Genomic DNA, 17,906 nt, shown 5'->3' with positions numbered 1-17,906 from the left:
AATGTAGGCCAAGCTTTTCCTGGGAATTAAAACATAATAAATAAAAAAAGGAAATAAAAAGAAAAGAAAGAGTAAAAATTAGCCATCTGGTGACTACTATAATACACTGAGTACCACCACTAAGATAACAACAGGAAAATCTCGACCATATATATGTTGAAGGGATTTTTGTGTTTTGCTTTTTTGTGTTTTTTTGTTGTTGTTTGTTTGTGTTTTTTTTTTTTTTACATCATGGCTCCTTGGAAAGGAATTTGCAAGGGAGTATGTATGGGAACATGTCTGTGTGTGTCTGCTCGAGCAGCCTACTAAGGGCGGTTTTCATGAGAGTGGGAGTGAGTGGTGTGTGTGAGGTGCTTATGTATGCAGAGCAGCTTGTGCTGTGATGTGCATGTGTGTGTGTGTGTGTGTGTTGTGTGTGGTGTATAAGCAGGTAGTGTCCTAGTAGGTGAGGGTGGAGTCATCCCACTCAAGCTGCTGCTGTCTGCTGGCCCCCTGCTGGTCCTCGGGCTCTCCACCTTCCTCGTCCTCACTGCTCTCCGACTCAGCACTGGTGATGTCGTCCTCCTCCTCGCCGTCCTCGCTCTCCTCCTCCTCCTCCTCTTCCTCTTCACTGCTGTGCTGGTCCTCGTACGTCTGGACACGGAGTTAGAAAAAAAAAGAAAAGGAGGGGTGAGAGAGAGGTAGGGCCAGTTGATGTGGGAGTGTCGGCCGTTATTGGAGCACTCCATTAGGATCCTGGATCTCAGCACTTACAGGACCCCCCCAACAATGATGCTACACATTTAATGGCTCTCTTGATTTTAAGTATTGCAGCGATTCTTCAGTCTCTTTCAGGATGACTAGTTAGTGACATGCAGCGTGTTATACAACCATCACTTTATATTGACAACAGTGGAGTACTGAGTATCTAAAAGAGGCTGTTTTGTCCATTATAACATTCATCAATTCACCATAATCATACAATGTATCAGAGCACTTAACCAGTTCAACTACATTCACCAGAGGAATTAACTCAGTGCAGATACCTACACCATGGCCACAATAATGGATGAATGCCTTTTGGAGTGCTTACAGAAATATGGACATTTTTCTGTTCTTTTTTTAAATTGGCAAATTTGATTGCATTTTGCTGTTGTGCATCAATACGTGTTGTGTGTTTGCAATCTCTGTGTTTTTTAATTAGTGCTGTTTTCTTGACATGGTCTACCTTAAAAAATGTAGAAAAACTTAGTTTAACAAATACTAAATATAATCTAAGAGTATTCTGTTTATTCAATATCATAATAAAGTTTTTTTTAACACCCAGAAGCAAATTGAAACATCTATCATGAGAGCCAGCCAAAAAAAAAAAAAAAAAAAAAAACTGGCCATATTGTGGTCATCTATAACAGTTTGTACTTTGAATTCAGTCTGTGCCTGTGTGTGTGTGTTTTGAGTTGAGCTACAGTACGCAGATGACTGCAGTTGTGGCCCACACATCGGAGGCACTGCAAGCTACCCTTGCAGCTGCTGCAAGGGCGTATGGTAGGCTGGGTCTCTATAAACGTGGCAAAGACTGAAGTAGTATGCCAGTGGGCATCTACTCCTCCATCGTATTCACCAACTTTCACCATCTCCAACAAACCACTCGCAACAGTGGAATCCTTCAAATACCTGGGCAGCTTCCTCTCTGACGACTGCAGCATCGACAGGGAGATACAAAACCGGATTAAACAAGCATCATCCTCTTCTGGCAGACTTAGGCGAAGGGTCTTTCAAAACAAAGACCTCAACCTCCACACCAAAATATGTCTACTTGGCAGTTGTCATCACAACTCTCCTCTACAGCTGTGAGGCATGGACCCTGCACAGCCACCACCTCAGGATACTTGAGGCCTTCCACATCAGAGGCCTACAATGCATCCTGAGGATAACCTGGCGTGACCGAGTGCCCCATACAGAAATACTTGGCATGACCAACTGCATCAGCGTGGAGGCTACCATCACCCAGCACCAACTTCGATGGCTCGGTCACGTCATTAGGATGCTGAAGGAGTGCTTACCACGTAAAGTGCTGTATGGCCAGCTACATTTTGGCCGCCACTTGGCAGGGGGCCAGAAAAATGGTACAAAGACCAGCTGAATACCATCCTAAAAAAGTGCAGCCTGAACCTGAGCCAGCTAGAGGACACTGCCGCCCAACACTCCATCTGTCGGCAGCTCTGTCAACAAGGGGTGCAAAAGCTCGAGGAGGACTGAGGTGATCGACGGACCAGGAGACGTCTGAAGAGACATGAAGCCAGTACCACACCTACACCCCCAGTCAGTGATCTCACCTGTTCTGTCTGTGGCAAACAGTGTGGATCGCGGATTGGGCTTTACAGCCATAAGAAGACTCGCAAGTAACAGAGGCAGGATTGTCATCGTTGGACACGACGGACAACCTTAAGCAAGCAAGTGTTTTGAATTGTTGGTGTTTTTTACCTCCATGGGGTTGACAGTGATGGTGAGGGCAGAGTCATCCCAGTCCATCTCGTTTTCCTTGCCGTTCTCCTGGTCCCTCATAGTGCGCTGGTGGGCCGCCCGGATACGAAATACTCCAAGGATGATCATGAACACCAGGAAGCTGACACACACCACAATGACGATGGTGGCAGCACTGGGGACCACTGCACACAAACATCAGCATAAAATGAAACATTACAGGTTAACTGGTCTGAATTTGTTTAAGGATTGCCAAAGCCCCCTCTAAAACATTCCTTATAAAGGTGTAGGTATTTTCTAAGACGCTGTCTGTGTTGGGGCATTTAAGAGCATGAGTTTGCTGGTAATTCTGCCATGTGGCTAATGCTTTGTATGTGGGTGTGTTTGTGTGTGTGTGTGTGCGTGCCTGCTTTAAATAGCTTTCCCTATGCTCCTCTCAACCAACTCCACTCTGCCCCTTACAACCAGGGAAGGCCCACTCTCGTGCTGTGGCTGGCTTAGTGCGCTCGTAAAACCTGGCAGATTACTGAATCAGGGCAATAAAAGGTTGTGCTCAGAGCACTGCCCCTCCAGGGGTCACAGGCAGCACTCAAGAGTAATCCCCCGTACTTGGGACATTAACATGAAGGAACACAACCAGCAGTTGGTTCAATATGTGCGCCACTTCTGATTAATTGACTCTAATCTCCGGGAATGCTCACTGTGCAAGAGTTTTTGTGTTTTGTTGGGGTGTTTTTACCCCAAAGCAACAAAAAAAAAAAGCAAAGAAAAAAAAGCAGATTACTTGTTTGCTTATGATGCTTGGTTGAACTTTAATAATCAGTAATATAATCCAGAAACAGCACAAAAAGGGAGGGAGGATTAGGTAGGTTCTCTCCCCCCCTTTTCTCCCCAATTGTACCCGTCCAACTACCCCATTCTTCCGAGCCGTCCCGTTCACTGCTCTACCCTCTCTGCTGATCCAGGGAGGGCTGCAGACTACCACATGCCTCCTCCAATACATGTGGAGTCGCCAGCTGCTTCTTTTCACCTCACAGTGAGGCGTTTTGCCAGGGGGATGTAGCGCGTGGGAGGATCACGCTATTCCCCACAGTTCCCCCTCCCCCCTGAACAGGCGCCCCGACCAACCAGAGGAGGCGCTAGTGCAGTGACCAGGACACATACCCACATTCGGCTCCCACCCACAGACACGGCCAATTGTGTCTGCAGGGATGCCCGACCAAGCCGGAGGTAACACGGGGATTCGAACCAGTGATCCCTATGTTGGTAGGCAATGGAATACACCGCTACGCTACCCAGATGCCCCCTCGGTAAGTTTCCTTAAAGGTTAAGTGGACTTTAAAGTATTTTTTGGACTGGCAGCAATGTTATCAATTATCTTGGGAAATTCACAAAAGTCCCTATGACTATTCATTCATCATGGGACTGCAACAAATATTTGAGTGATACCTCAGTTAAGCACTGTTTTTTTTTGTTGGACAAGATGGATTAAGCTCAACAATTACAGCAACAGCATGTTTTAGTGGTACTTCAGAATTTGTTATATTATATGCTTTGGAATAAACTTTTATTTTCCTTTCATTTCACTTCTATGCATTTTGTTGGAGGATTAGATTTGAAAATAAGTCTCAGACAAAGTGAACTCTAGATGGCACATTTTACCTCTGAGAAAAAACAACTGGAAACTTGGTTTGCCTTACACTCAACTTGGTTGAGGAATATGTTTTCTAAATTTATTTCTGATTTTCTCCCAATTTAGTGGCCAATCGATCCCTATTATAGTTCAAACACCCACCCTCGTACTGCATGCGTTCGCCAACTGCATCTCTCCGGCCGGCAGTCTCGAAGGAGACGCCTTGCCACTTTTGTGACAAGGTGAATCCAGGCCGAACCACTGCTTTTTCCGACACACACGGAGACGCATTCATGTGACGAACACAAGCCGACTCCGCCCCCCTCCTGAAGACAATGTTGCCAATTATTGCTGCTTCATCGAGTCCAGCCATAGTTGGATCTGACGAAACCGGGGCGCAAACCCCAGTCCCCAGTGGGCAACTGCATCGACACAAAGCCGATGCTTAGACCGCTACACACTGCGGACCCCAAGGAATTTGTATAAGGCTGTATCATAGCCCATGTATACAAAGCACCTGGACTGCATGGTACGGACATTAAAAATCAATCGAAAATTGATTAGTCAGTCTCTTTTGTATTTGACCCGTCCAGTTGAACAGAACTGATATTGCATAGTGACACACCTGAGTAAGTATCAGGCTAGCTCCACAGGTCTGTTTTGATAAGAGAGAAAAGCCCCTCCTCCTGTGTCTAAGTACCTGAGGCCTGGTGCGCGTTGACTAAGTTGTGTCCGGAGAGATCCACAGAGGCATGGTGAATGGGGTTGATGAAGTTGGGCTGAACCATGGCATTATTAGCATGCTCCATTGGGTTGGCTGTGTGGATCACATTCACCTGAGGTAACACACATGCACACACACGCGCAAACGCACACACACACACACACACTATTTAATATATACGGTTTGCTATCGCATACTGTCTTTCATACTGCATATACGTAAAACCACCTACATAAATCAGTACTCCTGTATATTCATAATTATAAAATCGTTCAAAGTGAAAAGCTCAATGTAGTATTACTGTATAAGAGACCCACTTATTGCAGGTTTTTTATTGTTGGCTTATTGATTTCTTGTCTGCACAAAGATACCTATTTTCTTTATCAATATCAAATCCCCTTACTACCTTGCCCGAGTGCAATTCCAAGATATGCAGTTAGATTTTTAAATACTCTTTTCTGGAGATTTATTAACATTCTTAGTTTCCCTCTTTTACAATGGTGCATTATTTCCATCTTATTTTTATGCGAGCATCTCACCAATCAAATTTCTTTAAAGTGTAAATTGACAAAGTGAACAATAAAACTTGAAACAAATATAAACAACTGCTAAACAGACGCAGAAAATAGTTCTGCATTTTAGATACAGCCGTAATGCTGTGAGGGTAAGCAGGACTGCTTCCCTGTTGGTGTCTTACACACCATTTTCCAGCTTTTTGTTGTGAATGCCTCACAGCCAGGTGACGTAAATGATGTGTGTCCAGTCATACCTCGACCTTGAAGTCATTGCTGATGTAGCGGCCATTGAGTTCAGAGCAGACCAGCTTGAATTTTCTGTCAAAGAGAGCCTCAGTATGCCAGTTCTTGTAACGAATCAGGTGAAGGACCTGCTCATAGTTGGCCATGGTGTTCACACCTGGGACAAGGAAAGGGAGAGCTTGTGTCATACTCCTGTAGTTGCAATAAGAAATTGTATCCATTGTAGTGTGTCTTAGACAAATATCAGAATTGTAAAGGATGTACTCACAAAATGAACGATTTGGAATCAAACTTATTTTTTAAATGGATTCTTTAAGGACAGCTATAATGGATCTGATAAGGCCTGTATATGTGCAAATGAGAGTATACACACTATTTTTGTATGTATCTATTTGCATAGAATTATAAAGCCATATACAATCTTGTGTCTACCAACAGACATGTGTTTGTATCACTGGATGTTTAGATAAACCCACTACACAGAGCTGTCCTGGATTGTTTCAGGCTGCACTCGCAAGATAGGACTACATGCTAGTTAGCATAGCCTAGTTTTGCATGTACAAGCCTGGCAATGCACAGCCTAGTTGTTTAGCTCATACCAGTGATGACAAGGCCCAGGTTGGAGGAACTCATCTCTAGGCCATGCTGCTGGAGCTGGGCCAGGTCCACCTCCAGGCTCTCGTGCTCCCCGTCCAGCTCATCTCCCACAGCAGTCACCTCGCACGTGTCAAGGTTGTGCATGATCTCTTCAGACACCACTGTCTCATGGACTGGATATATCATTAGCAGAGGAGATTCAAAGTAGAGAGCTTTTAATGTAGAGTGCACTTAATGTTTTAAGCTTGCCCATGTTACTCTCACATGTGACAAGTACCTGTGTGGCAGCTCAAAATAGTCTAATATGTAAGCAAAGTCCCTTCCAGGGGCAGCAGGTATTTTTGCCATTAGTTCTTTACATATTAATAATCAAACATTTGACAAATTTGCAGCTAAAAAGTTTTAATTTGAAAAGTTGCAATAATGTAAAAATGCAACTTTTTAATCTTCTTTCGTCTTTTCTTTTTTTTTGGCCAGGGGACTCCTGATAAAGAATTTATGTGCTCTCTTTTGTATTGTCCAAACAGACAGCCTACACTCGCTTCTTTCGGTCTAGTTCAGCCTATTAGTTTTATTATGTAGTGCAATGTCTGCCCTCTGCCTCCTCCTAGTTCATGTACAGGCCTAACAGATGGCATAGCTGGTCAACTGAATCCTCCCATAAAGCAAGTAGTAAGCACCCCCCCTTCTCATCCCTCCACCATGCTTAATCCTTTGTCACTGGCTAAATCTACACAGCTATCTACTGTATAGCCACTGTGCCTGAGGGACTCAATCCCACAACAAGAGTAAATCAACTGAGGCAACTGATGAATCATCATAATGCACCACACTGTCTCAGATGTACAAAACTAAGATTAGCTCTGAAGTGATGTAAAAAAGCAGAAGTTTCTGTGTGTGTACGCAGAGGACACAAAGTGTCTCAGAGGACAGGTAGCATCTTGGGAAAATGAAATCAATTATTCATTGATAAAAGAATAAGTTAAGCAATATCTACATATTCTATGCAAAAGTAACATAAGATGTTAATTTCATTGGTGTACCCTCAGCGTTTAATACGCAAATATTTTTTAACAGCCTATTTCAAAGTGTGTGTCTTTGTATTCGCTCACATATTTCCCTCACCTGTGGGGTTATCCTCAGAGACCTCGGGCTCTTCGTCAGCTTCCACCTCCCGGGTGATGGTGCTCACGATGCGCAACTCCGGGAACAGGGTCACGCCTTCCTGGCTCTCGAACTCGGCAGCACTGCGGGCAAAGTGGTCGATGCCACTCAGGCTAATCTCAGGCTCCTCAGGCTGTAGCACCATCACATAGCCTTCTGTGTCTGACACCGTCACACATGTCTCCTCATTGAAGCATCTGTCATGGAGGAGAGGACAGACCAGGGTTAGTTGCTCAGAATTGAACCTTGACTTTCTTCAGATTAAAATGGCCTCTTAGTGTGTCACTATATTTTCTGTGGAAACAAACGTTTTTTATACTTGCTGCAGTTTCGTATTATTAATTTACAATGAGATGGTCAGCATCAAGATGTAAACAAAGACAATGTACCAAAAAAGGAAGCAGAGATGCTCCCACCAAGGCAATACAACACCAATCATGTATTGTAGTAGACCTATTGCAGACAGGAATACATGGAGGGGCAGGGGGGGGGGGTACTAGAGACAAAGATTTAAACTAGTTCAGCAAGCAAGCCTGTGCACACAAGGCAGGGCAAAGCCACTGCCACATTTCCATTTCTCTGCAAATGTGTTGCCTGTACAAACCAACTGAATTGTTTCCACATTAGGCACACTGGCACTTTATATCTCTCGCTGTTTTGGTGGTGGTGACTGAATCTTTAGTATGAAACCATTTCTTCAGCTCTGGGCAAAATGCTTAATGCAGTGTTTCCCTAACATTCACTAACATGTGGTGCACCTAACTGCAGTCGAAAAACTGATCCCATAACCAGAGAAATGTAAATAAATACAATGAAAATACATCATTGGGCCTAGTCCTAGAATAGGTCTGAGGGTAACCCTGGGTCCTCAAAACCAAAATAACAGCCCCCTCCCAATATCTGCAAAAAGTAAAAATTAAGGAACAAGCTGTGCCCAAGACAAATGAGGGTACCTTGTTGCATTTTATGCCTGTGCCTCATCTGTGAACATGCTGCTATTTTTTGTCCTAAATGATGAAGTCTAGTGTTACTTAAATATACTGAATACCAAAAAGAGAGAGGTCAATGTGAATAACAAAAATAGAAATGCTTTTTGGTGAAACACGTCTGTCTGTTTCCTTCCCACTCAGCCACCACTGCGTTCCTTCAAGCTTTTCGTTTTCATCTTCTTTCGAAACACTGACTTCCGCTTGACCTATATACTCCCCACGCACTTTTACCTTTGAGGAGAGACAACCATTTCTGAATGTCAATTTGGTAGTTGGTTCACAAGCTGTCCGCAAAGCTGCAGCTGCTCTTGACCAGCAGGAGACTTGAGATGACAGAAGGGGCAAACAGAGCAACACCGGGACAGTTAGGTGAAGATTTCTCAACTTCCGCACTTACTTAACAATGGTGGAGACTCGGAGGTGCCTGATGCCTGGGGTGGGGAACTGACGGGAGTTGAGATAGGAGATGTGCTGCATGACCTTGTCAAAGGCATCAATGTCGTCACCCTCCACAGTCAGAGAGGACTGGTTGGGATTAAACTCAACCTGTGAGAGAAATATAGACAATTGTTTTGTACGATATTTGATTTGAGCAATATCTGAAATACCTAAAGGGGAAATTCCACTTGTTCTTGACCCCCCAGGACCTACAGCTCTGAAATCAAGATCATGTCAACGCAGCATAAAGGCTATGACACAAATGGAAAGAGCTAATGCTCTAAAGTGTGTCTATGCTTCACTTAAGAAGACAGCACACTGCAATCATCATAAGATAATTTCACACACTTCATCACTACATGTAATGTTACAATTTTTTCCCCAAAATACCCTTTGAGTTTATTATTCAGCTTATTATTCATTATTCAGCAGGGTTATTCAACTGTTGAGTCAGTATATGGTCACAGGGTCAATCTACATACATTATGCAGTATAATACACAAGACAAGGAATGTGTTGCCCAGGTATTACGTCTACAGAACTTCCCCTCCCCCAACCCCCATTACCACCTACATCCTCACCTTGACAGCAGAAGCGACTTCCTCGGGCAGCTGCACATCCAGGCCCTCCTTGCAGGTGTAAAGGCAGTCGATCACCTTCTTGTTCTCCAGTTTGCCAGAACGGATCATCAGCCCTGCTAAATTTCCACGGAAAAACTGGACCATGCGAGCATTGCCACCTGGATAAATTGGAAGGGGGGGGGGGGGAGAAGGGAACGCCAACACGCACGCGCGCACACACACACACACACACACCAAAGAAAGAAAATATATGAGTCAGTCGAGCATATAGCGTACAGACCTGAACTCTCCTGGGATGGGGATGTAAGCATGCCATCTTAATGTGCAAAGTCAGCGTGACTGGCACTCATGCAAGTTAGTATGTGTGCTCTTACAAGGCCTGACACCCAGAGAGAGACAGAGAGGGGGAAGAAAAAGTGGGATGAGGAAAAGAGAGGGTGATGCAGAGAGGGGAGAGATAAGAGTAGAGAGGGATGGAGGAAGGGATAAAGAGAGACGGGGCAGGAGAGAGAGAGGGAGAAAGAGAGGAAGACAGCGAAAGAAGGGTGATGGATGAGCTGATACAGGCGTTCAGCAACATGCAACATCTGCATTTAAATGGTAAACCGATGTCTTAAAATTGTAAAAAAAATTATGGGATGAACAAACTAAAAGAAAAAGACCCAAGAAATCATGAAAAAGAACTAATAAAGGGAATAAGTCTGCCCTGGAACTGGATTGTGTGTAAAAAGAATTCTCTCTGTTCAACTTATCTTCAGTATGAAACACAGGAACCATTGTGAGGATTGCACAATGTCCCAAACGTAACAACACGTGCTCTGTGCTGCTTTTCCAACAGCTCTGAACCTTGACAATTATTCATTTATTTATTTATTTTTGGATTTTCCCCCTTTTCTCCCCAATTGTACTTGGGTCGCTGCTCCACCCCTCTGCCGATCTGGGGAGGGCTGTACATGCCTCCCCCAATACACGTGGAGTCACCAGCCGCTTCTTTTCACCTGACAGTGAGGAGTTTCTCCAGGGGGAAGTAGTGCATGGGAGGATCACGCTATTCCTCCCAGTCCCCCCCCCCCCCCGAACAGGCGCCTCGACCGACCAGAGGAGGCGCTAATGCAGCGACCAAGACACATACCCACATCTGGCTTGCTTCCCTCCCGCAGACACGGCCAATTGTGTCTGTAGGGACACCCGATCAAGACGGAGGTAACATGGGGATTGGATCCAGTGACCCTTGTGTTGGTAGGCAATGGAATAGACCACCACGCTACCCAGACACCCCAGAACCTTGACATTTCAATACCACATTGATATTTCAGTTATTGTGAAGTATATCTATCATACAGCATTGGAGGGGAGAGAATCCCTCTGGGGGACTGACTTTGCCTGCCTGCCCGCCGAAGCATGATAAGCATTGACCTGCATCACTGCAGTCAGTGACAATTCTGGCCCACCACATCTCAAGGTCACACAGTCATCCAGCTGAGTCTTGTGTGTGCATGTGTGCGCGCATGCATGTGTGTGTTCGTGTATATGCTGCTGTAGCACTGTTATCTGACATGGAGGACCTAGTGTTTCTGACACCAAGGTGAAGCTCTGAAAGAGGAGACAGTATGGCGACTATACTATAGGACCCATTTCAGAGGTTCGGGCACATTTCTTGTCTATTTCTAGCTTGGTCTTGTAACAGGAGACAGACAACATCAACACCCTGATGGCTGAACTGAGGGTAAAGTTTATCAGTTTGTGCAGAAAAGAAAGCAAGGAATAAATGGGAGATTATGGAAAAAAGGAAGCACGCCATGATGAATTCACAGCAGCGATCCCCACCATATGGCATCATGCTAGAAACGGCAATAAAGAAAGACTCCTTGTGTGGCTAGAATGGGCAAAAATCATAGATGGTCAAAATGGTATGGGGATGCAGTTAGCATGGTGGGACATAATGGACACATGAACACATTTGAGCGGCTAAGGGTAAGACCTGAGCGAGCTGGAGCAGGCTCAGAGATTGTCTCAGTTTCATTGTCATGTCCTGAGTCTTCTGTAAAAAAAGAGATCAGGGAAAGATAGGGGGGAGACTTGAGGATCTGAAGGATAGATTTCAATGCAACATGAGGTCATTGTGCTCCATCCAACAAACTGGCTAATAACTAGCTAACAAAACAATAACATGCACAGTGAATTTTAACTTTGTTATTAATAATATGGAGTCATAGGGCTTTAGAGGGAGTAGATCATTTCAAAAGAATGCCCAATTTTTTAACATTCACATCAACAGTAACTTCAAATGCAACAGGAACAAGCATCATTGAGACTGCACTATAAGAGGACATTCTGTCATATAAAAGATTTCTATTGCTTTGTAAAACTAAAAATCACCTTGCCAGCAAGCACCAATGGTGAGCTGGGTGTCAATCTTGGAGGCATGGAGGGGATAATCTTCTGTGACCAGGAATGGCTCAAAGGTGGTCCCATCCACAAACAGGGACACAGCGGGGAACTCCACATTCAGCACATAGTGGTGCCACTCTTTGTCACACACCTGTGGAGGATGCAAAAAAACAAGCAGAGGAACAAATCGGTTGGGGTCAGGTCGGTCATGAATTACCTGCCTGTGAAAGCTACAAGGGCCAAAGGAGCACAGCATGTCCTTGCTTGTACTTCCAACAAACGTCCTCTTAAAACGTAAGACTCATTAACCTGTTAATAAGACAATAGGCTCTTTGGTTTTGGTATCTCTAAAGTCGTTTGGAGAGAAACCAACCTGGTCCAGTTTCCAGTGGAACTCGGCTGGTTTGTAGTTCTCTGCAGCTGATGGGTCCTGGCGGAGCAGCAGAATCAGCCTACAGTTATGGACGTACAAGGAGTAGTGGTGTCTGTTCATCTCTGAAAGGAAAATAAAGTAAGGGAAAGAGGGACTTATAAAAGAAATTAACAAAGCTGCCAAAAAATCATGGGACATGTGGATAGGTGAGTTGGAGATCAATGGCCCTTAAAAAAGGATCAAGAACAGTATTAATTTATTTGGAATTTATCATTCAGACGGATGAAAAACTAGGTTTGAGAGGAAAAAGTAGCATACATCGTGAGTAAAGCCTGTTTAACTGTGTTTGACTAAATATTCTAAAGCCAAATATTCTAATTTATATTTTAGTATATGCATTACCGAAGCAATGCTTCTAATTTATACCTGTTATCAATTTCTTATATTTGTTATCAATGTTTATGGATGTGGTGAGGGAAGACATGCAGGTGGCTGGTGTGACAGAGGAAGATGCAGAAGACAGGAAGAAATGGAAACAGATGATCCGCTGTGGCGACCCCTAACAGGAGCAGCCAAAAGTAGTAGTAGAAGTAGATGCTGAATATGGAGCTACCAGGGTAGAGGAAAAGAGGAAGGCCAAAGAGGAGGTTTATGGATGTGGTGAGGGAGGACATGCAGGTGGCTGGTGTGACAGAGGAAGATGCAGAAGACAGGAAAAGATGGAAACGGATGATCCGCTGTGGCGACCCCTAACGGGAGCAGCTGAAAGTAGTACTACATCAATAATGACACCAAAGAACAAAATATAACTACAGATGTTCCTAAATGTTTTGGGAGAACCCAGTGAATCTTAAGGAGCATTGATGTTTCTGAAATATGGGATCTATAGTATTAATCATCAACCCCACACATTCACTAATGGCACTTCCTGTGTTTTAGGATTTTTCTCCATACTCTGGTGGCCTCTCGTGCTTGTGGTGAAGTGGGACTGGGGATTTGATTGCTGGCAATACAAAGCAGAGTCCTCTTTTAACTATTCTGTAAATTTGCAAATCTGGTGTTAAAATCAGAGTTTCATGTTTTTCTCATAGGAAAGCCAGGAAATTATAAAACACAACAAAGACAATTGCTTACATTAAGCATTTAGATAATTTATAGTACCTTAAGCTTGTCAATAAGCTTTTATTAGCCCGGTCTATCATGTCACAAGGTTAGTTTTTACATTTCATAATACTCTATGCTCCCTCAAATTAGAATACGCATCTTCTACTCACAAGTGCCATAATGTATCAACTGACCAGCTCATTGCAGTTGCAATATTCAATCAGGCTTAGTTTAAATCTCAACCAGACACTCAGGACCATCAAAAATAGCAAGGACAACAAGACAAACAAGTACAGGCACAGTAAAGGGCAATGATGGTCACATGGCTGCAGGGAAATGCTGAGTCCAGCTGGCGCTAAAGAAATCACACCAAATCAACCATCTGTACTCATTTTTATGCTCATTTAAAAAGCAGTTTGGTTTTGTATGTGGTCCAGAATAATGAATCCTGTGCAAACTGTGAATTTAATCTCTAAGCATATCAAAATGCTTACTACTTTCTACAAGGGGACAAAAAAAAAAAAAAAAAAAAACCCATCAGACTGGAACGAGGTCATTAATAGTAGTGAGGTCACGGGTATGGAAGCTTCTGATGTAATCCTTCTTATATAAGCAGTGGAAGAGCAACTGATGAGCCCCCTTCCCCCTCTACGGACATCGTATGAGACACATTGGGCCTTTATACTCAAAAAGATCAGGGCCAGTCTGAGCACACACAAAAAAGAATGGTATCCCAAAGGGGAAGTGCAGCAGTAGAAGTAGCAAAAATACTGGAGGTTAGAATGAAAAATGTGAAGAGTGTGTTTTGATGCGTTAGACAAGCCTTTGACAGCTAAGAACGTTCACCAATTGTATTCTGAGAGTACAATGCCTCTAATAGCTGGATATTTCCAAACACTATACAGCAATAATGAGCTCAAATGTCCCTTGTGTGCTACATAAATTTGCATGTTGGAGGAAATATAAAGACTGTGATCCTGTCAGAAAAACAATAACTGATTGTTTCTTTTGACACTTCAAGTAGATTTCAAGCTATTGGCTTTCTGTATTGTTTTATCAGTTTATGTTCTAGTCTTTAAATTATCTTAGCAAATTTATTAAATTAGCAAATTTATCTCACTTGACAATAAATTTCAAATTAAATGAATATTAAATCTGGAGCTTTGACAAGCACAGGTGGTGTGATTTATGTGGGATTTTTACCTGTCTTGTCCGAGTTGCAGAGAATGGTCTCCTTCTCGTGGGCCCCAGGGCCATGCCTCATCCAGACGGAGATGGTGAAAGGCTCCTTCAGTCTGGTGCTCACCATGCCATCGGGCACCTTGATGGCCTGGGTACCATTGAACTCAAACACCTGGTCGCTGTCATGCCCATTGTCGGTGGGCAGCCCCATTGTCCAGTTGGCAGAGCTGCTGGGAGCAGGCAGCAGCTCCACAGTGCCGGCGCTGGCACCTATGCAGATGGATAGAGACCAATTTAGATACAAGGAGTACATTGAACTAAGAGGAAAACTGGCTAGCTTTGCTCCACCCATGATAACATCTCACTGGGTAATTTAATGAATTGATGAGGGGGTTTGATTCCAAGGATGCACTACCAACAATATTCAGTTGACATAGTCTCCAATTAGATAAATTAAACTCAGCAGGCCCTATGATTCATTGGCATGAACTTTTGTCTACCAAACGTTGGCAGTTTCTTACCGCACAACTTGTGCAACGATTTCTCTGAATAGGTGTCTCGGTCACAGCCCTTTCCAATATGGTTGGTCTCTAGCTCGATAGTGGCCTGGATAGAGGTGATTGGCTCATCACAAGTCTCCAAGTGCATGCTGGGGAAAAGGGCCAGGCTGCCTGTGCCAGGTTCATACTCGATCCTCTTACTGAAGCCTGGAGAGAGGATGAAGAGAAACAGACAGAAAGAAGGAGAGAGAGAGAGGCACACATAATGAGAAAGAGAAAAAAGAGACAAGACGCCCTTCAGCACACAAACAATAACTGACAGAGGCAGTCAATACTTTTGCTTATTCATCAAGGAGTACTTCAATTACTTCACACACAACCAAATGGCCTTAAGCTAAAAGGAGATGGACAACTGTATGCATGCAACAGTGCAGTGCTTTTGTTTGCCAAAGAGACACACCCAAACAATAACTGATGGCAGTTGGCAGCAAAAGGGAATTGTGATACCTTGCCAGCCAGGCTTGCAGGTGGGCTTGACACTGATCTTGACCAGGACATCCTCAGATGCCCTGTTCTTTCCACAGTCATACGCAGTCACAGTCAGCTTGTACATGTGCTCTTTGCCGTAGCTGAGTTTTTCTGTGTTCTTGATATAGCCTGGACAAATAGAAAGAAAAGGAGAAACCACTATGAGCTCCAGTGCTTCTCTCCATTTATTGTTGCACTATAGCTGTGCTGGGAAATTAAGTCAACAAAGACAAAAATATAAATTAATCAGCCCAGTAGCTTATAAAATACTTATGAAGCGAGAAAATGACTTGAGTTTATAAAAAACAAATCAAGACACAAAGCATTCAGTAAAAACATTTTTAAAAATTGGTCAACTTGAAATCTACATTAAAAAAAAAAGCCCTCCAAAAAGTTTTTTTTGCCATCAAAATGCAATTGGGAAAACAACACTTAAATTGACAGCTTGACGTGCTGCACAGGGGGCTCCTCTCCAGAGTAACGTGTATCCAAATACAACTAGTGTGCAATCAATGTTTCCGATAATCCTGCTCTAGAAATTTTGTCAAAAAACTACGTAAAAACATCCTATAGTTACATACGAAATGGATGATCGATTTGGTTGACATTTCAAGGGCACTTGTTTCCGAAGGCAATGAGCAGTGGGTGAATTCTACACAATAGTCTCACAGGTCCACTGTTTACACAGATTAATGGACAATGTGATCTGGGTCAATAAAGACACTGGAGTTTATCTGACAGACATTGGGACCAGGCTGCGACGTGAAGCTCCTTACCATCCTTGTCAACGGTGAAGGGCACATCTGGGGTGACGATCTCATAGCTGCAGATTTGGCTAAACTGGAAAGAGCAATCAGCGTCCACTGCCTCCACCTTTAGGATGCTGTCATACTTCTTGCCCTCAATAACAGTAGCTTTGTAGGACTTCTCCTTGAACACTGGCGAATACTCATTGATGTCATTTACCTGAATGTGGACGGTGGCCCTGATTGGGGGGGAAAAATGAAGTAATCCCATTTACCGCTGAAAAGATTAGTCAATTAATTGATTAGTCAATGGACAGAAAAGTAATCAATCATAATAGTGTGAATCAAGGACTCATTTAAGTCATTTATTAGGAAAAATATACCGAACTGTGGCTAGTTATAGCTTCACAAAAGTTTTTTTTTTGCATTTGTTTTATATCATAATTTTTCTTTCTTTTTTTTGCTGCTGGTCAGACTGAGTAAACAGTTTTAAAACATAATTTTAGGCCTGGATAATTTGCGATGGGCATTTCTCTTGTTTCTGACATCTTATAGATTAAATGATTAATTGAAAAAAATAACCAATAATGCAAACAATCATAAGTTACAGCCCTGATGCCATTATGACCAACAGTAATGGCCAAAAACACAGTCCACACTATCCAAAACGCACAGGACGCTTTATTTGAACTCAAGTGTTTTAATGGCACTCTTGATAACGTTACACAGTATACTGCTTCTGAATAGGACTGATAAAGTAACAACAGTAAATATTCATCTTGATATGGGAATCAAAAGAAATTATTACATCTGACAATACGGGTTTTGCTTTTATGTTTTAATCCACTTGTTTTAATCCATTTCACTTTTGATTTCCCTGCAGTGGGTCTTTGAAAGTTATTTAAACAATAAGATTTTAAACAAAGGTGTTCCCCTCCCATTAAGTCTAAAAGCAGAAAAATAAAATAAAATGTTGTCAAAATGGACTCAAACTGCACACCACTAGTAATATCATTGAGCCCAGGTGAGCCCTAAATAACACCTTAGGATCCGATCCACCTACTTGTGGGATTTCTTCATGTTGGCTCCATCAGGGCCTTCGCCACAGTCGTAGGCCTGAATGGTGAAGGTGTGCTCTTTCTGAAGCTCGCAGTCCAACTTGTCCTTGGCCCGGATGACCCCTTCACCAGTAGACTTGTCCAGGACCACTGCCTCAAAAGGGACATTCTGTCCATGGATCCTGAAGCCGCAAATCTCACCTGGACACGTCAAGAAGCCAAAATAGTTTTTGCTCAGGATAACTTAACTGGGGAGCAGGAAGTTCCAGTCTTCATAAACTAAAGTTTACATCAACAAACAGAACCACGGGTTCACACATACAAAATAGGATCAGCCAAAGGTTTTGGCAGCCAGGAGGTTGTATATTGGGGTGGGTGGTGTCTGTGGAGGAAGCCAAAAGCACTGTCATATGGGTGAGTACTCAAGAGTGAACTGGGAGAGGGAGTGGGAAATTTAGTATCATAGAGGGCTGAGTGTCTTTTCCAAGCCACTTGATGGCATCGCAACTGAGTCATGCAGGTAGAAACTGAAAAAATATGTGGACAGGCATTTCACAGGAGTACTGTAAATGATTCAAATCAAACTCATAAGACCAACCCAAAAAGTTAGAGGGGGGTAAAAGGAAGACAATACTATTGTGTTTAAGATCATATGTAAATTTCAGTCTATCTAAGCA

At 43.3% G+C, this 17,906-nt stretch overlaps 1 protein-coding gene across 1 annotated transcript in view; it reads right to left on the bottom strand.

Annotated features, from left to right (window-relative positions):
* Positions 1 to 240: 240 nt before the first annotated feature.
* clstn1 (calsyntenin 1) overlaps positions 241 to 17,906 on the bottom strand; it is a 48,890-nt gene continuing 31,224 nt past the window's right edge. Inside the window, exons 4-18 of the mRNA XM_056273836.1 lie at positions 17,235 to 17,430; positions 16,202 to 16,410; positions 15,405 to 15,554; positions 14,919 to 15,104; positions 14,419 to 14,667; positions 12,112 to 12,233; positions 11,727 to 11,889; positions 9,348 to 9,505; positions 8,726 to 8,874; positions 7,301 to 7,536; positions 6,178 to 6,348; positions 5,590 to 5,735; positions 4,797 to 4,932; positions 2,464 to 2,648; positions 241 to 633 (exon numbers count right to left, since the gene is read on the bottom strand). Coding sequence (XP_056129811.1) covers positions 439 to 633; positions 2,464 to 2,648; positions 4,797 to 4,932; positions 5,590 to 5,735; positions 6,178 to 6,348; positions 7,301 to 7,536; positions 8,726 to 8,874; positions 9,348 to 9,505; positions 11,727 to 11,889; positions 12,112 to 12,233; positions 14,419 to 14,667; positions 14,919 to 15,104; positions 15,405 to 15,554; positions 16,202 to 16,410; positions 17,235 to 17,430 — 2,651 coding nt within the window. The 3' untranslated portion in view covers positions 241 to 438. The remainder of the gene's footprint in view (positions 634 to 2,463; positions 2,649 to 4,796; positions 4,933 to 5,589; positions 5,736 to 6,177; positions 6,349 to 7,300; positions 7,537 to 8,725; positions 8,875 to 9,347; positions 9,506 to 11,726; positions 11,890 to 12,111; positions 12,234 to 14,418; positions 14,668 to 14,918; positions 15,105 to 15,404; positions 15,555 to 16,201; positions 16,411 to 17,234; positions 17,431 to 17,906) is intronic.

The sequence above is a fragment of the Lampris incognitus genome, chromosome 2, assembly GCF_029633865.1.
Source record: "Lampris incognitus isolate fLamInc1 chromosome 2, fLamInc1.hap2, whole genome shotgun sequence".
NCBI lineage: Eukaryota > Metazoa > Chordata > Actinopteri > Lampriformes > Lampridae > Lampris > Lampris incognitus.
The sequence above is the reverse complement of the archived record's forward strand: the minus strand, read 5'-3'. Positions and strand labels throughout refer to the sequence as shown.